This window comes from Medicago truncatula, chromosome 8 (genome assembly GCF_003473485.1).
Source record: "Medicago truncatula cultivar Jemalong A17 chromosome 8, MtrunA17r5.0-ANR, whole genome shotgun sequence".
Taxonomy (NCBI): domain Eukaryota; kingdom Viridiplantae; phylum Streptophyta; class Magnoliopsida; order Fabales; family Fabaceae; genus Medicago; species Medicago truncatula.
In genome coordinates this window covers 15,110,666-15,134,135 of record NC_053049.1, presented here as the reverse complement: position 1 = coordinate 15,134,135, position 23,470 = coordinate 15,110,666, and the positions used below count along the sequence as shown (strand labels likewise).

Here is a 23,470-nt window from a genome sequence, read left to right as displayed (position 1 = left end):
CACAACGAGTCCTCTACAAAAAAATTAGACCTATGAATAGCATGAACAATTCAACAAGAATCATTTGTCGAGCTTGTTGATTTTTTTTAATACAATTTAGTTAATTATTAAAAAAATATGAGCATATGAGATAAAGACAAAGAAATATCATTGATGGTGATCGATGATGATTCAAACAACCACATGTATATGAGTTCAACCATTCATTTTATAAAAAAGTTTAGAAAAGAAGTTTGAGTATGATTGTAGAAATTTGGGGAAATAAAAAAGAGGAACAAATAAATTTGGGGAAATAAAAATGGAATGTTTGATCTTATTTATATATATGCGATTGAATTCATTTTGTTTCGGTTTCCAAAAAGTAATTCAAAGTCAAATCTTATTTATCCATTTTTATCAATATTAAATTAAAATTTGACTTTTTGTGTTTTTCCAATTTTTTGTTGATTGATACTCCCTCGTCCTAAATTATATGACGTTTTGGGCATGTCACACGTATTAAGAAATATAATTAATTTTGTATGGAAAAGAAATATTATGAGTTGTTTTATAAAATTGTCCTTAATAAATGGTATGAGAAAGATAAATTAAAGAATTGAAATAAGATGAAGTAATAATAAATAATTAAGGATATAATAGGATAAATATAACATTAATGTTTCATTGATATTGTAAAGCGACATATAATTTGGGACAAGTTTTTTCCCAAAGAAACGTACAATTTGTGGGACGGAGGGAGTATATGGTTTTTATTATTATAAAATAATATGGTTTTGATTTGGATAAAAAAAAATGTATCCAAGTCAAACATTGATTTTTTTTTTTTTTTGTTACAAAGCTAAGAAATACAAAAGAAACAAAAATGGAAGTAATAAGAAAAAAATAAGAAAAAAACTAAGCCCTAGGGAAATAAGTTCCCATGGCGTCGTTCCTGATTAAAGGAATGAGGTCTTCTGGTGGAGAAGCATAGGAAATAAACTCTTCATTAGAACTAGCTCCTGTCTTTGCAAAGAAATCTGCACATTGGTTCCCTTCTCTTAGACAATGGTGAATGGTGAAGTTTCTTGTTGATATGATGTCTTTGATGTCTTGGATTAAAACAGCATAGGTGTGGTATTCGGAAACCTGTTTCGTAACTAGTTTAACGGTAAGCATAGAGTCGGAGTAACAAACCAATTCCTCAATGCCTATCTCCACAGCCAACAAGAGGCCACGATGCATAGCAAATAGCTTAGCAAACAATATGTCAGAGGTTGTTGAAAGATAACCCGCAAAACCTGTAATAAAAAAACCAGCAGAGTTCCATATAATTCCGCCATAACCAGCTCTAGTAGGAGATCCCAAACAGCTCCCGTCGACATTGAGCACAAGGCAATTGTAATTATTGCTATTCCAGCAAACCTGGCGGCCTAGAGTAGTAACATGAGCAGCATGGCAAGAATTTTCAATAGATGCAGCTGTATTATAAATGCGACCGAGGATGGTGGTAACGAACCAGGTTTCATGGCTGATGCACATCTGGTTACGATGACGCCACGACCACCAGAGACCTTCTAGGAAGATGGTGGAAAACGGACCTGTTGTGTGCTTTTTGAGCCAGGTGCGCGCGGATTCTTCAAGAAAGGAGTCATGGGCCGTGAACCCGAGCTTGGTCCATATGATTTTAGAGAAATTGCAGTCTCGTAAACAATGCAGGAGAGTCTCCTCTTGTTCCCCGCATCTCAAGCATGTTGCAGAGGGAGCAATGTGGCAGTGGTGAAGTAACACATAGGTAGGAATCGCATTGTGACAAGCGAGCCAAATGAACAATTTGAATTTTTCAGGTATCTTTAACTTCCATATCCAGTGCCAAGAGAACATAGCAGTTGGGTTGAGGCTGGAGTTTGAGTTTTCAATGAGCCATGCATATCCACTTTTGGCGGTATAGTTGCCATTGATGTTATGCTTCCAAATGAAGGAGTCTTAAACTCTATCATTAAACTTCATGTGAGTGTTATTAATAGAATCTGCTATAGCTTGTGGGAGATTTGTGCAAAGGGCATGCGTGTGTTGTCCATTATAGGAGAAAACTTCGTGAACGGTGAGATGAATATCATGAATGTCAATGATAGAAACATGAGAGCCAATAAAACCATGTGAACTCCAAGTGTCAAACCAAAAAGAAGACGAACCTGAACCAGGACGCCAACAGTACCCACTTTGAAGGACATTTTTGGCTTTGATAATGGAGGACCAAGTGGGGGAGCTGCTGCTGTTGATGGTTGCATGAAGGGTATTCGGACCAGAAACATATTTGTTAGAGAGAGTGTGAACCCAGAGTTTGTTGGTAGCTTGAACCAGATCCCAAACAAGTTTCCCAAGCAAGCTTGTGTTAGCCTCTCTTGCTGTTCGGATACCTAACCCACCATTTTGCTTCTCACTTGTTATTGTTTTCCAATTTACCAAGTGGATTCCTGTGTTATTTGCGCCTTTCCAAATAAAATTCCTAGTTGTCTGGTCAATGCTATCACAAATTGATTGAGGGAGCCAGTTGATCTGCATGTAGTAAGTAGGGATAGAAGATAAAACAGAAGTAGCAAGAGTTACTCTACCTATTCTGTTCAAAAGCCTATTCTTCCAGGCTGCCAAGCGAGTTTGCATTTTGTCAATGATGAAGTTGAAGTCGCTTCGTTTTGGTCAGCCATGGAGCATAGGAAACCCCAAATATTTTCCTAGGGATGTTGTGCTGTGCATTCCTAGGATAGAGGTGAGGTTGTTGATTTTACCTTGAGGAACACCAGAGGAGTAAAAGGCTCTTGATTTGGAAATATTAATTTTCAAACTAGATGCACGACTGAATCTTTCAAAGAGGTTTTGGATGAAGTGAAATTGGGAAGTATTCGCCTTAGTGAAGATAAGAACGTCATCTGCAAATAGTAGGTGAGATATCTGGGGCCCCGTATTTGTGATTTGAACCGGTTCCCAACTTCCTTGATTGACCGCTGAATTTATAGCAATAGAGAGCTTTTCCATACAAAGAATGAAGAGGTATGGGGACAACGGATCTCCTTGGCGAAGGCCACGTGTGGGTTTGAAGTAAGGGAGTTTGTTTCCATTCCATAAGATGGAGTAGTTGGATGAAGAAACACAGTGCATGATGAGCCTTATTGTTATGTCGGGGAACCCAAAATCATGAAGACAAGAACGCAGGAATTCCCAGTTTACTTTGTCAAAAGCTTTTTCCAGGTCAATTTTGAAAGCTACAAACCCCTTCTTCTTTTTGGATCTCCTCATGAAATGAATTATTTCCTGCAAAACAATGGAGTTATCAGAAGTGCCCCTCCCAGGCAGAAAACTGCTTTGGTAGGGGCCAATAATATTAGTAAGAATGGGCCTTAGCCGGTGAACCAGCACCTTAGTGATGATTTTGTAAATAATATTACAAAGGCTAATGGGTCTGAAGTCTTTATATGTAGTGGGGGGGGGGGGGGGGGGGGGGTCAATTTTTGGTATGAGTGCGATGAGAGTGTTTGAAATCTCTGGGTCAAAATAACCGTTTTGGAAAGCTGTGTGGACCATTTGGTAGATATCATCTCCAACTATATGCCAGGATTGTTTAAAAAAGATGTAGTGAAAGCCATCGGGGCCAGGGGCTTTGTAGGGCTTCATAGAATTAAGAGCAGTAAAGACCTCTTTTTTGGTGATTGGAGAGAGTAAAGAGAGCTTCCCATCGTCATCTATGGTAGGGTGGATGCCTTCATTGAAATTTCTGTCATGGTTAGGTTCGATACCACTGAAGAAAGCTTTGAAATAATTTTGTGCTTCTTCTTGGAGAGTGTCACTATCATATGACCATGTACCACAAGGGAGTTGCAGCCTATGGACCCGATTTTTCTTTCTTCTAATGATGGTCTGAGCGTGGAAGAAGGCATTGTTTTTATCACCAAATTTGATCCACTTTTCTCGTGATTTTTGATACCAAAGCATTTCTTCTTGGTGAAGGATGTGGTTATACTCTTGTTGGAGCTCTTTTTCGAGTATGGAATGCCGACGAGAGTCCACCCTTTCAAGATAATTTTGGATGCCTTTTAGCCGCTTCTCAATATGTTTCTTTCTTTGAAAGATGTTTCCAAAGATTTCAAAATTGAAAGTGGTAGAATTCTCTTTGAATTTATTCAAAGCCGTAGAGATGTTATGGTGGGAGTGGCGCCATGAATTTTTTACCAGCTCCTCATAATCCTTATGGTCGATCCAAGCTGCTTCAAATCGAAAAGGGCGAGGCCCTCTGGATAAAGGGAGCCCTCCGAAACGGAGAAGAAGAGGATTATGGTCAGAGTGGAGCCTACACAAAACTTCCACAAAGGCCTCCGGAAAAGCTATGCGCCAGTCAATGTTGGCAAGCCCTCTATCTAGCTTTTTAGAGAGAATGCGAATACCATTGTTGTTTTTATGCCAAGTAAAACGTCCACCAGTGGTTGTTAGATCAAGCAGGTTGCAAGCAGTCATGAAGTTTGAGAAAGAGGCAGCTCTGTTGTGGTGATAGACACCACCTCTTTGGTCACTTGGAAGGAGTGTTTCGTTGAAATCACCTATTAGCATCCATGGGCCATCAATGATATGGTTGATATTTACAAGATGAGACCAGAGGGTTGGGCGAAGGCTAGGGTTGGGGCTAGCGTAGATACAAGTGCAGTTGGTGATGGCACTGCCACGGCTGATAGAGAAGGAAACAGAGTGAGGATTAGAATCAAAGACAGTAGTAGTAATGTTCACAGTAGCTTGTTTGAGGAGCCAAATACCTCCGGAGTGGCCATTAGCTTCAATGATGTGAATTGGTGTATAACCATTATTAGTCCAAAAAGAGGAGAGTCTGCTGAACTGTACATGTGTTTCATAGATTGCCATAACATATGTGTTATGTTTTCTCATCAATTCTTTCAGATGTCTTCTGGAGTTGTTATTTTGAGCCCCTCTAATATTCCAAGAGAGGATGATTATATCGGAGAGAGCTTCCATAACAAAACGGAGACAGATGAGAACAAAGATAGATGCGGCTACGTGATCATGTCCTCCTCATTGTTTACTTATTTATAATGGAAATAATTAAAAGTAAATTATTATTATTATTATTATTATTATTATTATGCTTGTTTTTTTTAGGGTTATCATCACATAAATCACAATAGCATTAAATGGTACAAATAATACAGTTAGGAAAATTACTAGTGGTACACGTCACTTGTTTGAAAACAGTTTTGTCTCGTAGCATTCTAAAAAACAACATAGCGTTGCTCTTTCTACCACGGAGACTGAGTATGTGGTAGCCGGTAGTTGTTGTTCTCAGATTTTATGGATCAAACATCAACTACTTGACTTTAATTTAAAACTAGGTTGTGTTCCAATCAAGTTTGATAACTTACAAAAAATCTAATTCTACACTCACTCACTAAACATATATTGAAATAAGGCATCATTTTTTTAGGGTTCACGTAGAAAAGAATGATGTAATTTTTGAGTATATTGACACCAAATGTCAACTTGCAAATATTTTTAGCAAACCACTTCCATCCGACTCTTTTCTTAAAATCCGTAGCGAACTAGGTATCATGGATACCACTTGCTTTAAATAAGCAAATCCGTCATGCTATTTATTATTTCTCGGTTCGTAAAAATTTCTTGGAAATCTATATTGGCCTAGCAACCCATTGATATTGCTTGGTACTCTTGAATGTGCATATAACATGCCTATTTATATTAGTCTTTACGCATGCTTTTTTTTATACATTGTGCTTATATTTCATGCTTACTTATATTCAATTGCGATTGTCTACTTGTGTGTTCCAAAAAATTTCTTCCATTTATTACTTGTGTGTTCTGATTGCTCTGTTTTCCTTCCTTTTATAAGTCTGCCTCACTTTTTGATGTTTTCAAAGGGGAGATAAAAGGATATTGTTTCATGGTGTTTTTCTTCTATATTCTTGCTTTTGTGTTTCAAATGTGGCTAAGTTTCAGGGGGAGCTAAAGACATCAATATACTTGGTTGACATCATCAAAAAGGAGGATAATGTAGTTGTCTAGTTGCTTTCCTGTTTTGGTCTTGATGATGTTAGTTGATGTTTTTTTCTAGTTGATTAATAGAAAATGGCTAAGTTATGTTAAAGCACCCTAGCTAATCTCTGCATTAAAATAATCTACATTAGCCATTATTAAGTTTATGTGTTTTTTGCTATTCAAGTTTTATCAAGTTTTGAAGTTTTAAAACACTTGATTCGATTCAAACTATTAACTTGGAACTTATGGACTCATTGCCTGCCTCAAGTGTTTAGTTTACGGGTTTTGAATCGATTCAATAAGATTTTGGTTCGATTCATTCAGTGTCTTGGGTCTTTGACTTACATCTTTTGAATTGTATCAATGTTCTTTGAATCAGATTAATCTTCATTTGGAAACCATGGTTCGATTCAAAAACATGCCTATGAATTTTTGGATTGATTCATTCTTAACCTGAAATTATCTTGAATCGATTCAATATTATTCACCTTCTTGTCAATCTTCATAGCACTCAAATTTCCACGTTTACACTAATTGAATCGATTCACGCTTCACATGATTCAATTCAAGCTTGTATTTTTAGTGTTACTTTGACGCAAACTCGCTCCTTCGACTCACCTATATATACTTTACTCACTTATTTTCTCACTCATAGAATCCATTTGCAAAAAGACTATAAAGTATCCAACCTCTCTTTTTCTACAATTTTCTTCAGATTAAATACTTTTTCTAAGAACTCTTGTAGAATTTGATATCTAGATTGTTAAGGTGTTGTAGGTTACTTGTAAGTTTGGTTTCTTTCAAGGATCTTGGTGGTGCATCAAGGATCTAAAGCAAAAGGAAGTACTTTTCCCCTCCAAGGGTAATTACGAGTGTTGTTTCTAAAAAATTCATGGTACAAAGGATCAAAGTGGAGGCATATCAAAGATGATTTTTAGGAGAAGAAAATCAAAGGATTGCATGCATGCTTGAGATTCGAAGACCTTTTGGCTACCCGATTTCAAGAGAGCTTGAAGATTGAATCTAGTGTGATTGCTTGACATAAATGATTAGGAGGAATCGATGAAATCTTTGTAATCATACACTTGTAAACATTTTCATCATAGTGGAAGTCCATAGAAGAGATGCTTTCTTTTATGAAAAGAGGATGTACTCCTAGCAAAAACGAAAAGAGGGAACCTCTATAATTTTGTGTTCTTCTCTCCTTTACTCTTTTAATTTCACCAAATCAATTTTTGATATATATTCATGATGAATTTGGTTAATTGCTATTTGTATTGCGATTGGATAGATTCTAAAACAAAATTTCAAAAGCTAATTGATTCAATCACCTTGAAAGTAGAGATTAAGGGTGCGTTTGTTTCAGCTTTAAAAAAAATTGATTTTAAGTTGGAAGAATCTAGAGATTTTTAAAAAAATATAAAACTATTTATGTTTGTTTACTATCACAAAAATCATTTTTTTTTAAGATTTGAAGTTCTTACACTTGAGTTCCTTATCTTTAGAAAAAAAATAGATTTTGAAAAAGCTACTTAAAATAGCTTTCATTTTGAGGCTAAAAATGATTTTTTTTTAAAATCTAAAATAAACACTAGAAAAATAAAAAAGTGATTTTTTTCAAAAAAATCGAAAACAAACCCTAAATAGTTGCTTAATCTGAAGTTTAAGTTGGATGGATATAATAAATCTGAAGTTTTATTTTGTTGTTTAATGTTTGTTATTGTGACAACAATATGTTCTTAACAAAAATGTTTTTAAGTTAGTAAATTGATGCAAGTTAACAAATATTTTTCAATGAAAATTACTTAATTAACCCGCAACATATTAGTTTTAACTAATACTTTCAAAAACAATTAGTTTTAACTAATAAAGATCAATGATATTTTTGTCTAAATAAAAAAGTATACACTTGCTAACTTAGATATTCATATTTTTTAGTAGTTAACAACACACACACACAAATATATATATATATATATATATATATATATATATATATATATATATATATATATATCATCCATTCATCACATTTAATTCAAAGGTTTAAAACTATCCACAAAATAATTCTCCTACACCAATTTCTTCCTTTAACATCTAATTAAGAAAAAAAGGAAAATATTTATTGTCATAAATTTATTATCAATCATTTTTTTATTATTACTTTTTTTTTTTCATTGAGCATTGTCATATTGAACGAAGAGATTGACAAAAGAAAAGTAAGAACATAACATGTGCAGTTTTTAAAAAATAAAAAACTAATTAGTCCATTATTCGTGGAAATCATGGCTGTGCAGTTGTGAAAATCAACGGACTACATACACTCGTGCATTTTGTCTTTTTTACCGTTCGTAGCAACCATCGTTACCCTTTTTTATCACTTTACTTTTTTTCTTCAAAAAAAAAAGTCGTTTTAATTTTTTTTCAGAAGACATTGAAGCTTATTGTTTTTGAGGTAATTAAGCTTAGACAATATGATCAGTGATAAAATAATCTAATTAGCTGCAATTTTTGAGAGGTTAGATAGCAACAATGGTGAAAGAAAAAGAATCATTTTGGTGTTTTGATTGAATGTGTAATTGTTTTAATGCAATTTATATAATTATCCGTGGTGAAGACTGATCCAACCAACCATAACCATGATTTTTTTATTAACACTAAGTAAGAATAATAAGTAGTAATAATGAGGAAAAAAAGAAATGATTGATAATGCATTTATAATAAAGATTTTTTTAAATTAGATGATAAAGGGAGAAATTGGTATAAGAGAATTATACAAGGGATAACGTTAAATCTTTGGATTAAATATAATGAATAGATTAGATTTGGTGTCAAACTAATTTTGACACCAGTGTCATTTGATCATATCCCTATATATATATATATATATATATATATATATATATATATATATATATATATATATATATAGTTAGGATCCGTTGACACCTGTTGACACTAGGTGTCAACGGATTTGTTGACACTAAATCCTAGCCGTTCTTTGTTTTAATCTTAATGGCTCACATTTATTCACGAATTTGTTCACGTGGGGACTCTTCAAAGAAAAACATACTGCCCTCTCATCTTCTTCTTGAAGGCACTCATTCTTATGGTTATTGGAGACAAATTTTAATGACAATTGCTCTCATGTTTTCGATTTCATTCTCGGTCACAATACTGTTGAAAATTGTTGCTTTCGTTCCCATCAAAATTACTTCTCTCTTTTCTTTTCATATCCGGATCTTAATTTGCAAAGGAAATTTCATGCTAAACATAAAATTGAGAATTGATTTTAACTTGTAGTGTTGAAGGAATTATCTTCAATTGCATAATTTAAAAGCTTTTCCAAAATTCCTCTATCCTTGTCGTTTACCTTGGAATTCTACTATTAGCTTCCTCTTTTAATTGATATGATTAGCTTTCCCCCTTTTGACACAAATGTTTCAAATCAATAATTGTTACTACAGATTGGTATAAAGAAGAATGAAAAGTATGAATTAGAATTCCCACAAGGTTTTAAAATTTCTATGGAACAAAGCTGTTGATTTCGACGAGGAGTAGATAAAGAGATCTGACAATAGCAATTGAAAAGAAAAATCTAGAATTGAGTCTGAGTGTAAGTGTGAGGAGAGTCCACCTAGAGTTATTATGTCATTGATTATTGTTCATTAGATTAAAAAAGTTAGATGACTAGAGTTATTATGTCATTGATTATTATGTCATTTTGTTTCAGTTTCAAAAACTTAATTCAAAGTCAAATCATATTTAACCATTTTTATCAATATTAAATTCAAATTTGACTTTTTGTGACTTTTCAATTTTTTTTGGATTGATATATGGTTTTAATTATTATAAAATAATACTCCATGGTTTTGATTTGGATGAAAAAAATGTATTCAAGTCAAACTTTGAATTTAATGAATAACTATTTTAACTTTAAATTAATTTTTTATAATGGAAATAATTAAAAGTAAATTATTATTATTCTTCTTATTATTATTGAGGTCATCACATGAATCACAATAACATTAGATGGTACAAATAATACAGTTAGCACTAGCAATTTGATACTAGTAACAAGAGACAAGAGAATACATTAGGGGAAGAAAAGAGAGAAAGAGATACTGAGATGGAGCATGATGGGAATAGGAATAGCAGAATCAATCCAACAAGTGGGTTTTGTAGCTCCAATTCAATCTTCTACAGCAAGAGGAAACCCCTCCTACTTCCTCCAAATCAGTCCTTAGATGCCACCACCTTTATCTCCTCCCGCGCCCATCACGGCCACACTGCTTTCATCGACGCCTCCACCGGCCACCACTTTACCTACCAACAACTTTGGAGAGCCGTCGATGCTGTCTCCTCCTCTCTCTCCAACATGGGAATCAAAAAGGGTGATGTTATCCTCCTCCTTTCTCCTAACTCCATTTACTTCCCTGTGGTGTGTCTCAGTGTCATGTCCCTCGGCGCCATCATCACCACCACCAATCCCCTCAACACAGTACATGAAATCGCGAAGCAGATCGCGGATTCCAAACCTGTCCTCGCCTTTACAACCTCGCCCCTCGTTTCCAAAATCAATGCAGCATCGCCAACTCTTCCAATTATTCTTATGGAAGCCGATGGGAACTCGACATCATCAAACACACTGGAGGAAATGATGAAGAAAGAAGGTCAATCCTATGATGACACGTGGACTAAAAGTTCTGGACCGGCCAGAAGACCAAAGAGAGAGCAAGTCAACCAAGACGACACAGCTACTCTACTCTACTCATCTGGAACAACAGGACCAAGCAAAGGAGTAGTATCTTCACATAGAAACCTCATAGCAATGGTTCAAATTGTATGTGCTAGGTTTAACCACGAAGAATATGAGCGGGGAAATACATTCATATGCACAATTCCCATGTTTCACATATACGGTCTAGCAATGTTCGCTGGGCTTCTCTCTTTAGGTTCAACAATCGTTGTTCTCTCCAAGTTCGAAATGCATGACATGCTTTCATCCATTGAAAAGTTCAAAGTCACGTTCCTACCGCTTGTGCCACCCATATTCGTCGCTATGCTCAACAATGCTGATGCGATTAAGAGAAAATACGACTTGAGTTCCCTTCATACGGTGCTATGCGGTGGGGCTCCTCTTAGCAAAGAGGTTACTGAAGGGTTTGTTGATAAGTACCCTAATGTTGCCATCCTTCAGGGTTATGGTCTGACAGAATCCTTTGGAGCTGGGGCTTCTACTGATTCTTTGGAAGAGAGTCGTAAGTACGGCACGGCGGGGCTTTTGTCTTCCTCCATTGAGGCTATCATTGTTGACACTGAAACTGCTAAACTGCTTCCAGTTAACCAGACCGTTGAGCTTTGGCTCAGGGGTCCTACCACCATGCAAGGTTTGTCTTTTTTGTTTGTTTCATTTTTTCTCAATGATTTAGGAGTTTATTGGATTTGAATTTTGACGGACAATAATAAAAAAGTCTAATGGATTTCAAAGGTGCTTTCAAAAACTTTCATAATCAATATTTTGTAATTTGGATTTCAATCCATTTATATCATAAAATTTTATAGGATGTGAATTGGGTCAAATTTCTGGTAAAAAGTGAGACAAGTTTTACATCATGCGCAAGTTTTTTTTCTTTTCACCATCGAATCAATAAGTCTTATCATTGGATCAAATATGATATAATGTGATTTATTGAATTAAAGGTAGAAAACAAACTTGTGCATGATGGAAGACTAATTTAATTGTGCATATTAGAGACAAAGTCTTTGAGATAACTTTATGAATTTAAATGAATTTTGAAGAGAAATATTTTCTTGTGTGGTAACACTAGAGTTCCTATATGAAAATAGGACCTTAATAATTTGAAGTTCGGTCTAGAGCTAAGCTAAATAAAGTCTCATAAAAAATTATTTGATCCAAGAATTGAACTCTGATTCTCGAGTGTTTAATCGAGCTTATATCATTAGGTAGAGAGCTCATTAACTATTTGAGTATAATCATTTAGTTTTTTAAGATAAATGCTAGCCACACACTATATAACTATTAATTGTTTGTTCTATCTATGCTAATCATAGTTGTTATTTTTAATTAACAATCAAAGACTTGGTGATGGCAGGTTATTTAAATAACGAGGAGGCAACAAAATCAACCCTTACTGCAGAGGGTTGGTTAAGAACTGGGGATCTTTGCTATATTGATAGTGATGGATTCTTATTTGTGGTTGATAGGTTGAAAGAGCTAATTAAATACAAAGGGTATCAGGTTATAACCGGATTCTCATTCTCTTGATTCTATCTTTATAGTTTTTCTATGAACATGTTTAGCAATTCTTTTTTAAGACACCAAAAATATTAAATAGATTAAAAAACTCCCTTTGAAGCACAAGGTGTGCCTAAAAGAAAATGAAGAGAGTATATATTATACCAAAAAACAAAAGCAAAACATTACAAGGGAGTATAACTCATATAAACTAGAGGATTAAACCACCATGGATTGAAGTCGTAATAAAAGTTAGGAAATTGCGACAACCACCATCAGAAATGAAACTTAGTGCGATCTAGTAATTGGTCTAACGATAATTCATTGTTGCTGAAGATACGAGCATTACGCTCCTTACAAATACACCAAATACCTACCAGCCAGATCACTTTAGGACAAAACTATATATCCTTCCTGAACTCATGGAAACTGCCGAATCACAAACCATGCTCTCCAATATCATGAGGGCTGAACCGTTGAGATTCCCAACCAGCTATGAACACAATGCCAAATACTACCGAAGAAATCTCTTTTAGTAATTACTTACAAATTTATCAACGGTCTGTGATTGCAGGTCTATTGGTAGCTACTTATTGCTTATTCAATTAAGAATATAAAAATATTGTTAATCTCATGGAATTTTTCTTGATTTTTTTTTTAATGTTACAGGTCCCTCCAGCTGAACTAGAGGCTTTGTTGCTAACTCATCCTGCAATTTTAGATGCTGCTGTCATACCGTAAGTATTTATTTTTTGTATAAAAATATTGAGTAAAAATAAAATTATTATTTATTAAAGTAGCATTGTTGGTATTTTATAATTATTTTTCATGGAATTTGAACTCCTTATAAAGTTATATACTCTTAACACTAATTAGTTGACACATTTTAAGCAAATAAACTTTACAGGGTAAGCAATTCATTTACCACACAGATTATACATGAATTATTTATTTTATCCCTAGTATTTTGGGTTTATACCATCTTGATTCACGTCTTTTGAATGTGTTGTTTTTATGTATAGCTATCCAGATAAGGAGGCTGGGCAGTATCCAATGGCATATGTGGTAAGGAAGGATGGAAGTAACATATCAGAAAGCCAAGTTATGGAATTTGTTGCAGGCCAGGTTTGTTTGGAATACTTCTCAACAGTGCTAGTCTTTTCTTATTAGATGCATGCTTGGTTTTAGTTTTCAATAGAGATAATGTAATTATTCAAACTAATAGTTATATTCAAATGATTCTGTTTAATATTCAGAATAACTAATTTGTCAAAACAATTCAGTATAATTATTATGTTTTACAAATTCAATTATATTCTTGATAAAATTCAAAAAATATAATATAATTTTAATCACATTTGGATCTGGATTATGAGTTTAACTTGTTTAATTTCTAAATTATATTACTAATTTTATTTTATTTTTATGTTTGAATTGTACATGTGGCTCCGTACAAAAGAATTCGAAAAGTTGCATTCATACCTTCCATACCTAAAAATCCGTCTGGTAAAATTCTTCGGAGGGATCTCATCAAGCTCGCTACTTCTAAACTCTGAACAGTTTTCTAAAAAAGGCATCTAAACTCTGAACAGCTGAGCGTTTAACTGTAAGGTAGCAAATCCTTGTGATTTTGCGATAATAAATATTGACTTTGAATGAATTTATTTTAATAAAGTGAGTTGAATTTGAAATATTTTATGTTTGGTATATTCAAATAAACGTAAGTTGAACGATAAATTTAAGTATAAGTTTCTCAAGATTTATTATTTGATTGGTGTTTCTTGGTAGTATATGGATTTCTATTTCGGGTTAGTTGACATTAGCTATGCATTATCAAGCAATGCATTGTTTCATGCTTAATAGTTACTCCCTCCGTTCCGTAATAACCGAGCCATTTGCAAAAAAATATTGTTCCAGAAAAATTGATCCATTTTACTTTTCAATACAATATTAATTACTTTTTTTCCAATTATAACACTAATTAATACTACTTTCACCATTCTCAATTCAATATATTCTACTTTGCATTTATGATAAAGAAGAATGCACTAATAGTTGATAAGAGCACTCAAACCCATATTTCTCTCTCTCTTTCACTTATACACTTTTTCTTAATAAGTGTAAAATGAGTCAAGGGCTCAGTTAAAATGGGACGGAGGGAGTATGTGGCATTTACTACATGAGTTATATTGTGCTGTGTGAAAGATTTCATATTGTTTGGTTGGGTTAGGCATTGCGGTGATTCAAAAAGAACACAATCGTATGTTTTTTTGCCGGATGAAATGTGTTGTTAGTCATTAGAAATTGAAATATTTGACTTTTTAAAAATTATTTATTTATTTTTGAATGCTTAAAAAGTATTATGGAAGCACTCGTTAACAACATAAAAAAAAAAAAAATACTATACTTATTCTTAAGTGAAAGAAATACCTAAGAGAGATGAAATTTCGGCAGCTGTCAGCTGCAAAACTTACAGAATGATGCAGAGTTTTGAGAGCTGAAAGAATGATAGAGAAATATAGTATTTTACGTTTAAGTGAACACACGGGATAAAACATTGTCAGCTACTCTCGTGATATACAAAAAATGGTTTAGTTGTCCCTCATTCATTATTTTTTTCCCAATGAATTAAGAGAAATGATAGGCATCTAGGGCATCATAGACATCCCAAATGGATTGGAACCTCCAAAACTCTCATAAAGTTATAATAAAAACGAAGATAAATAAGAGGACAAGTGGAAACAGAAAGAAAAAAAAAAAAAAAGGCAAGTTAAAGCGGTCCCTAAAGAAATCCTCCCTAAGAAACTATGGTGAAGAGTCCAACTATACTAACCCCTGATCAGAGTGACTGTGGTTTGCATGCTTCTTCGCACAACATGTGTCTCTAATTCCAGAAGAGAACCTTCATTTGAGAATAAGGGATGGTTCACCTTTAAATCATGTTTGGTAAGCTCTTTTGAGTTGTTGCTTTTATTTCTTCATCAAATATGGTGTAAAAGGCACTTCTACCCCATTATATTGTATGAAGCAATTCCACCACCTTCTGTAGAGCAGGATTGCTATATCCACCTTTGTACCATGTGCCAATTGGGTCTTAGGCTCAATATCAACATTAAGAACCTGCTCTTGTGTCTGATCATTTGGAACTAGTACCTCAACGTGCTCTGAATACTCATGTTTTTCAACAAGTTTCAAAACTGGCTTTGGGGATGTAGGGAGACTGTTTGCAGGCAATTTATTATTATTATTATTCTGTTGCCTTTTATTCATTTTTAAAAATCAAACACAACAAATATTTTTGGTTTGTCTAATCTTCAATTTTTATCAAATCAAATATACTCGTCATCAACATTATTTATGTCTGTTTGGTTCCACGTTTAAACCTTGTTTCTCGCATCCAAAGTATTTTTTATCGTGATTTACTAAAGTTAGATATTCAAGCTTTTAACTAAACGTGCAGTTTGTAACACCCCGTTACCCAAAAGTAATTAAATAACAATTATACATCAGAGTTAAGCACCAAACGGGCATGCTACATCGCAAATTCAAAATTCCTTAAATAGAAAATAAAACTATTTAACTCAACATCGTTCATAACTTCAAAAATCATGCAGCGGAAAGTTTGCATTTAATAAACAACAACGGTTTAAGTCTCCAACAACATCTTGGATTAAGCCTAATCATCAATAAGTCAACCAACAAGTTCCAAAATTTGATACATGGAAAGGAAAAACAACAATGATATAAATAATAATTCTCATCCCACGTATCAGAGCCCTAGACACGACATTGAGCCACCACCAACTACTCGGGATCACCTGCAAGTTACCCATAGGAATGGCAACATTTTCAAGCAGAAGGGGTGAGATTCACAACAATAAATATAGATATTAAATCTTCAATGGAATCTAACACCCTATAACATCAAATACATCATCTTGCAAATATACATAATTAATTCACAAGCAACAACAACATCATCAGAATCCACTCATCAAGTATGTATACAATGTACATATTTACCAACAACATCACCATCATCAATATAACAATTACAATCAACAACTAAGACTCATGCAAATGACATGACAACACTGCTAAGACAACACCTTAGACTTCTCAAATATGCAAGTATGCATGTGGTACCAAACAGGACCGAAGCCCTCACCGCTTTTGAATGGTTAAAGCATTCATCAGGACCGAAGCCTTCACCGCTGTTGAGCAACTAGTGCTCCAGGACTTGAGTCCTCTCCGCTGTTTTTATGCATATGCAATCGACCTACTTGTGTATATCTACATACAACTGACCATGCAATGCAAACTCCATGTGACTCCACTTAAACAACATGTATGATTAATAGCTAAAACATACATTTCAGTCTTCAACAACAAACAACAACCCATAGAGATTCAACCATCCAGAAATATGCACAATTAATATAACTATGCATAAACAACAACACTCAATCACTACAATTAATGCAAGCAAAACAGCACTCAAAACTGCACAGCTCGCCTCGCGAGCACATCTGCTCGCTATGGCGAGTTCACAAAAACACTTACTCGCCATGGCGAGTTCAAGGCGAACTCGAGGCGAGTGAAAATTAGGTGCTCTCGGGAAAAATGACATTTTCTCACTCAAACTTCTATACTAAGCTCCCTAATCATCTTTTTAACCTAAAACTTGTTCCAGTCTTCATTAATATCATCTAGGTACCTTAAACCATCCCCAAAATATCTTATAACAACTTTTCAAAAATCAAGTTTTAATCTGGGCTACTCGCCATGGCGAGTTGGTCTGCTCGCGAGGCGAGCTATGAAGTTGCTCACTCGCCATGGCGAGCAAGGCTACTCGCGAGGCCAGCGATGAACTTCTGTACGGGCAGAAAACTGGTTTTTCCCAAAAATTCCATTTTTCTTCCAATCACTCCCCAAATTAGTTTACAGATGAAAAATGAATGTTTCTATGCAACCAGAACCCAATTCTAACATCAGAACAACAATATCTACCCCAAAAACCATTAATTCAATTTATACCCAATTCCTCAATTTCACTCCAAAACCTGTTAAACTCAAAATCAGAATTTAAAATCTACACTATTGAAGTAAACCTCACCCTTACCTTAGAAATTGCAGAAAAATGCACAGCAAACAATGATTTCTTGAGTTCTACTTGCTCTTCTCTCCCTCTTCTCCCAAAAGTTGATTTCACGTAAAAACTGCTTCTGACATCTATTTTCCTAACTTCCCTCTTACTTAACTCCCTATTATTTCCATTAGCTCCCCATCAACTTTAATAAATGTTCAATAACTCCCCAAACTCCAAAATAATTAATATTTCATACTTATTCTAATTATTATTAAATAAACCATATAATAAAGTAATACACCACATAAATCACCCAAAAATCACACATATCTATAAATATATATATATATATATATATATATATACTCCATATAAATCACCAAACATCATATATAAATATATATATATATATACTCCACATTACTCAAAATAATTAAATATAACAACTAGGGCGTTACACAGTTGTGTTCAATTTGCCCTCAGGCCAAACACATGCTTAAATATGCATTGTCCTTACCAACTGATTTAAACTCACGAGGACTCAATAATGTTTTAATTATTTGCGTATGGGGATGCATAAAATAGGGGTCATGGGACATTATAAAAAGCTTTTTCCTTCTTGTGGAATTCGGCAGGAGACCTTGTATCTCTCTTTCTTTTTCCCTGTATTTGAAAGTCTTTCTCCCATTTATTGTAAGTTTTTTCTTCCATGAAAAAGTCTTTCTCATTGGTTCCACGTTTATATTGGAGTTCCATTTCTACATGATTGATAGGCTTCAAACTACCACCATCCTCCATGGAAGACTTGCATTCATTGCTTTGGTTTGAAGGAACCTTAAATATCATTCAATTTGTAACATTAGCTAGCGTTTTATTTTGCTAATTGTCATTGTAGTATTTGATATTTCCGAAAGCAGTTTTTTCACAATGAGATGGCGAATCAGCATGAAATATGTTCCTATGCGCCTTTTTGACAGAAGAATCTAATACTGTTGGTAAACAGCAGATTCATCAGGAAATTAATTACCTGTGAAGTTCAATTGGCTGTAAATTTTCTTAACATGGTGAAGTTAAGTCTCAATGGAGAAACATACCTTGATAACTTTAGGTTTCGTATGAGTCATTCATACAACAACAACCAAGCCTTATCCCACTAAAGTGGGGTCGGCTATCATTGTATGAGTCGTTGATATTCAACATTAATATCCAGTATATCAATTATAGATAGGTGTGGACGCATGCACATATACAAGTTAAAATAACAAAATGAACATCAGAGCTGATATTGAATGTCATGAGTTACTCTGAATCGAAAGACCAGACAGACATCATTCCGCAGACTTGAAACAATAACTGAGCAATTCTGATCAGTTATATTTCCTAGAGTAACTACCTCAAGAATTGTATTTTAATCAAATATCAATCCCCCTACAAATAAATTGTCAGCAAATCTTGTTCAGAAAAAATTGTCAGCAAATCAGTCTAACATCAGATAAATCATTCTGTTCCATCTGTTCCATCCACAAACTTTTCCTCGTGCCATTTGCAGAAGCGTTCCAGAGCATCCCTCATCCACTCATGTCGGAGGCTATCGAGTGCCTCCGATACATCCAGCCAACTCCTATTTCTGGTATTTTGCTCAGGCCACAAGTCAAGTTCCTCCTTAACAAACAAAGCAAACATTGCAGCTTTACACAACCCTTCTGGACTGAACTCATCTTGATGGGTCTTACTCCTAAACTCATAGTATCCAAGACATTCCTGACACCAAACAGGTTTCAGCCATCAGTTAGAAAGGATCCATCAAAATAACAAGATCGATGTGAAAATGTAGAAATGTTAATCAGCCTTGTTTACAATTAAAATAACTAATAACTTAATCAGAGCACATTTTCAACTTTCAAGTTACAACAGTAAAAGAGTGAAAGAATCAAGAGCATGCGAAGAAAAATAGATGATACCAAAATCATGTAGAAAGTAGAATCACTGACTTTTTCTCACATCTGAAATAAATGCTGGAAAAAAATAAATTTAAAAGTGACAATATTCCACCCTATTATAGGGTCAAATTCATCATATTTTAAATGTTAATTTGCTTTCTTGTGCTTTCACACCCATGCAAAGTTAAGAAAACTTCATTGCAAATACCAACTTACAACAACAAAGAATACTATGAGAAGATGATATGACTTTCTCAAATGCACCACAGAACGTAGGTTCCCATTATGAGATCATCAAAATATTCAGACTCTTGAACCCATCATGATATTAATGAAGCTGAAAAACCACATTGCAGAAGCTCTAAAGTTAATAAATTCATATTTCTCACCATTAGGTCTCCTCGAACTCCCGCTTCTTCTATAGCTTCTCTTACAGCCGCCTCCTCAACAGTTTCATCATTCTCCCAACCTCCCTTCAATGGAAAAACAACGCAATAATCAGAAAATGACAACACCACTTAAGGTCCATTAAAAAAACAACGCAAACATTATCTCAACCAGATTAAGTAACTGTTTAAAAAAAAAAAAAAAACAGATTAAGTTACAAGACATAGCTAATAAAGCCCCCACACTTTATACACTGGGTATATGAGATGAGCAGTTCCTAAATTATTGGAGCTCAAAACATTGAATACTTGACCAAGCTATTTTATTACCTAAACAAACAAGCTCAAGCTTGAATTAGGTTCGACCATATCAAGGCTCAAACTTTAGAGGATTGATATAAGTAACTCATGTATGTATATATTATTATAGTTGTAATTTTATTTATTATTCTCTAATATCTACTATTATGACGTAGTTTGATCCATGTAGCCAACCCCACTTAGTGGGATAAGGCTTGGTGATGGTTGTTGTTGTTGTATTCTCTACTATCTAACATTTACCTAACTAGTTTTTAAGAGTCCTATGTTCAGTTTGTGACTATCTATCAACCAACTAGCATGAAAGTATTTTATCCGCTACATACTACATTAATAACCCTTCTTCAGAGTATGTATGTCATCTTTATCATCAGAGATTTAAATCTCTAATCCTAAGTCATCTTTATGGAAACAAAATTTATTTTATTTTTACTTCATCTTCTACGGTAGATTTCCATAATCCTTTATCGCCCACAACAGTCAATTCCAAGAAAAGAATTACAGTACAAACGCATCCTAATGCACATGATATTCTCTTTCTAATTAAAAGTATCAGGACCATAAGAAAATTTCACTTATTTCTTTGGAGTGATTCATCCCGTAGGAAATGAGTCCAAAGGGATAGTAAAACCAATTCCCATCCAATATTACAAAGCAGTTGTGTTGTAATGATAGCTACGGCTATGTCACGCCATTATAATTAGTATAAGAGGTAGAAGAATAGTCAATGAAAATTTCTGAATTTCCCAATATAATGACTGAAAAGAACAAACTGTGTTGGCTTTGCAAATTTTAAAATATCATAGTAATCAAAGTAGAGGAAGACCTAAGAAAACCATTCGAGAAACCATTAGAAAAGATTTAGAAGTCAATGAGTTGGATCCAAATATTTTTGATAGAACACTATGGCGTCATTTGATCCATGTAGCCGACCCCACTTAGTGGGATAAGGCTTGGTTGTTGTTGTTGTTGTATAGTAATCAAAGTATAGCCTAAACTAGTATCAACCACAACAATACCCAAACAGGTTTAACAAGAGTTATTTCAAACATTATACCTTTGGAAACAGAAGACCTGGTCCACTAGGTGAATTAATCATAAGCACTTCAACAATCTTCTCGGAACTAGACTCATCGTCACAGCTTTTATACCTAAAGGGAACACACCTGCAACCCAATTGACATCTTCAAAACAGAACTTGAAGGGTATCATATCCAAAACACGTATATAAGAAAAATACAAACATCAAGCAATTCCTTTCTAAAAATATTTTTTATCATAATAAAAGCTGATTAATGAAAAAGGCTAATCCCATTTCTAGTTAGAGTGATTTCACAAATCAATTAAATTAATTTCATAATTAATAAAAAAATATACATTTTCAAGTCATTTATTATTTAGTATCTACATACAAATTTTTCAAGACAAATACTAAACAATTGGCTTAATCAGGATTATAATGTGCAAGAGCAGACAAGAAGCAAACATAAAGCATTGTTAAGACAAGAAAATGATTTGGAAGCACCGTTAAGAATGAACATATTACATGCTAGGTAAAAAATAAAGATACGAATCTTATGCCATTGATATTTCCAAAACTACATGCATCAGTAACATCTAGTTACATAGATTTATAGTGGTTCATGATCACCACACTCAACTGTACTTTCCAAGCGTTGTCATAATGCATAAGCTAAGTTATGTCCATAAAATACAACTCTAAGGCACCAGAGTAGTGCGTTCCTAGAAAACTAAAAAATAGTAGTATTTATGTCAAAAGTCAAGATAACATAATCAGCAAAGTTTCTTCGTATACATATGGAGCACAGATAGTCAAACACCAATCCAGACTCATCCATTGTTATATTAATTTAGCATCTCCTATCACAACAGATACACTCTAAATTGATTTATAGATTCAAAAGAAGAAAAGAAAAAAAATGCCATCCAATCCATCAATCATCAGATATGGACGAGTTCTCACTTCTCTAGTTTTTTCTTTAATAATGCTTCTTTATAAATAACTTAGTGCTTCATAAATAATCATAATTAGTCTATTCAGCTACAGGTTACAAACAAATCTAGACCAAGTAATCCTAATCCTATCTTGTAAAAGTGCACCTAACAAGTTGACCATAGAAATATACATACATATTATACATGTACAACACAAAGTATCATCAAATATTTCATACATACATATACATGTATGTATAATCATTACATATAATCTGGATAGCACGCACAGACACTTCTAATCAAAGATACACAAGTCATTACATTGAATTATGTCATTTTCTCACATTATTATTGGTCGATTTGACTGTGTTCATGCTTCATAGCATATAATCAAATAATCAAAATTTAATTTTCCTTAAATTTAATTTCAACCATTCAATATTATCAAATTAAACGATAAAAACCACCTCATCACCTGATACATTGACTTTCATATGTGCCCCTTAAAAAAAAACCATAACAGAGACATACATCAACATCAAAAAAACCATTTTCCTCAACCCAAAACAAAATAACACAAATAAAAAACCAAAACATCTCCATCAACAAAACCAAATTGTAATTTCTCAAACACCAAACAAAAAACAAACTTTCCGTAAGAAAATGACATTTTCCCCTAAAACAAAAATAATAAAATTGAAAATAAATAAATAAAAAATAGAAAAAAAGGGGAAAAAGACATTACCCAGCAACAAGACGATAACCATCTTCATAGCGTTGCTGATGCCGACCCGTACGAGCAACCAAATCAGACATAATAGAAACAATTTAAACAAAAACCCTTTTTTTTACAAATCCGAATTCAAAAAAAATTCTCAATCACAAACAATGTACCAATTTCCTTCGCCATTGAAATCGAAATTACAATTAGGCGCGCGAATCAAGAAAGAGTTTCTCGCACGCACGCAATTACGATCTCAACAACGAAGACATTTTGGTTTTTAGGGTTTGCATAAGAGGAAAAAGAGAAATGAAAAAAAATGAGAGAGAGATATCGAAAGAAATGGGAAAAGGAGAGAAAGAAAAGGAGAAGCGGTTAGAACGGATCAATGGGTCAAAGTCACGTGGATTGTGGTCAACATGTGAGGCTTTTTTTTGTATATATAGGGTGGGTGAGTTTTTCTATGGGTGATGGTGTAGGGGATTAGGATGGAGTGGGGGATTAGGATGGAGTGGGGGATTAGGTTGTGACATGTGGTGAGGTGGTTTTTGTTGAATGGGAATGGAGGGTTGTGATTGGGTTGTGTAAGAGGTGGTGATGTGGTTGGTGTGAAAGGATGAGTTGTGAAATCGATGGAAGAAGTCAGAAGTGTACAAGGCTGATGTACACTCGAGGCTGGTCCGTGGTTATCCATCCGTTCGTATATTTAAGCACACATTTGATTTTATCTTTATCTCTAAATGTAAATCCCTTTCTAAATTACTAGAT

At 34.1% G+C, this 23,470-nt stretch overlaps 4 protein-coding genes across 6 annotated transcripts; 1 reads left to right on the top strand and 3 right to left on the bottom strand.

Moving 5' to 3' along the window:
* Window positions 1–894: 894 nt before the first annotated feature.
* LOC112417325 (uncharacterized) lies at window positions 895–1,518 on the bottom strand. The gene has a single exon (XM_024772893.1). It carries the CDS (start codon window positions 1,516–1,518, stop codon window positions 895–897), a length of 624 nt encoding a protein of 207 aa, XP_024628661.1.
* Window positions 1,519–1,962: 444 nt separating this feature from the next.
* Window positions 1,963–4,884, bottom strand: LOC120577470 (uncharacterized). Its single transcript, XM_039829014.1, has 3 exons — window positions 3,556–4,884; window positions 2,766–3,288; window positions 1,963–2,621 (listed from the first exon to the last, which is right to left on the bottom strand). Exons 1-3 carry the CDS (start codon window positions 4,882–4,884, stop codon window positions 1,963–1,965), a joined length of 2,511 nt encoding a protein of 836 aa, XP_039684948.1.
* A 5,247-nt stretch (window positions 4,885–10,131) lies between these two features.
* On the top strand, window positions 10,132–13,980 carry LOC11445262 (4-coumarate--CoA ligase-like 5). 2 transcript variants are annotated; one of them, XM_039829393.1, is made up of 5 exons: window positions 10,132–11,420; window positions 12,147–12,292; window positions 12,959–13,026; window positions 13,312–13,414; window positions 13,749–13,980. In XM_039829393.1, the coding sequence occupies exons 1-5, from the start codon at window positions 10,160–10,162 to the stop codon at window positions 13,782–13,784; spliced, it is 1,614 nt and encodes a 537-aa protein (XP_039685327.1). In that variant the 5' UTR covers window positions 10,132–10,159; the 3' UTR covers window positions 13,785–13,980. The 2 variants fall into 2 exon arrangements, with proteins under 2 accessions (XP_039685327.1, XP_024627525.1); XM_024771757.2 differs by having other exon boundaries at window positions 13,732–13,980.
* Window positions 13,981–18,611: 4,631 nt separating this feature from the next.
* On the bottom strand, window positions 18,612–23,130 carry LOC11445761 (nudix hydrolase 16, mitochondrial). Of its 2 annotated transcripts, XM_024771733.2 has the most exons (5): window positions 21,919–21,969; window positions 21,569–21,611; window positions 21,080–21,188; window positions 19,708–19,791; window positions 18,612–19,139 (listed from the first exon to the last, which is right to left on the bottom strand). In XM_024771733.2, coding segments are annotated over exons 2-5 (459 nt in total). In that variant the 5' UTR covers window positions 21,571–21,611; window positions 21,919–21,969; the 3' UTR covers window positions 18,612–18,875. The 2 variants fall into 2 exon arrangements, with proteins under 2 accessions (XP_024627501.1, XP_003627895.1); XM_003627847.4 differs by lacking the exons at window positions 21,569–21,611; window positions 21,919–21,969 and adding an exon at window positions 22,727–23,130.
* Window positions 23,131–23,470: the final 340 nt, after the last annotated feature.

Bases quoted from the DNA above. Each gene is read 5' to 3' on its own strand.
- LOC112417325 (XM_024772893.1), bottom strand. From the start codon at position 1,518: ATGTGCATCAGCCATGAAACCTGGTTCGTTACCACCATCCTCGGTCGC.
- LOC120577470 (XM_039829014.1), bottom strand. From the start codon at position 4,884: ATGGCAATCTATGAAACACATGTACAGTTCAGCAGACTCTCCTCTTTT. The intron at 3,289-3,555 runs GTCCACACAGCT...ATTGTTTTGCAG, and splicing joins GAGATGATATCTACCAAATG to GAAATAATTCATTTCATGAG. The intron at 2,622-2,765 runs GTAAAATCAACA...CTCGCTTGGCAG, and splicing joins CTCCTCTGGTGTTCCTCAAG to CCTGGAAGAATAGGCTTTTG.
- LOC11445262 (XM_024771757.2), top strand. From the start codon at position 10,160: ATGGAGCATGATGGGAATAGGAATAGCAGAATCAATCCAACAAGTGGG. The intron at 11,421-12,146 runs GTTTGTCTTTTT...TGGTGATGGCAG, and splicing joins GGGTCCTACCACCATGCAAG to GTTATTTAAATAACGAGGAG. The intron at 13,027-13,311 runs GTAAGTATTTAT...TTTTATGTATAG, and splicing joins TTAGATGCTGCTGTCATACC to CTATCCAGATAAGGAGGCTG.
- LOC11445761 (XM_003627847.4), bottom strand. From the start codon at position 22,797: ATGTCTGATTTGGTTGCTCGTACGGGTCGGCATCAGCAACGCTATGAA. The intron at 21,189-22,726 runs GTAATGTCTTTT...ATTGGGTTGCAG, and splicing joins GGTTATCGTCTTGTTGCTGG to GTGTGTTCCCTTTAGGTATA. The intron at 19,140-19,707 runs GTGAGAAATATG...GTTTGGTGTCAG, and splicing joins GAGTTCGAGGAGACCTAATG to GAATGTCTTGGATACTATGA.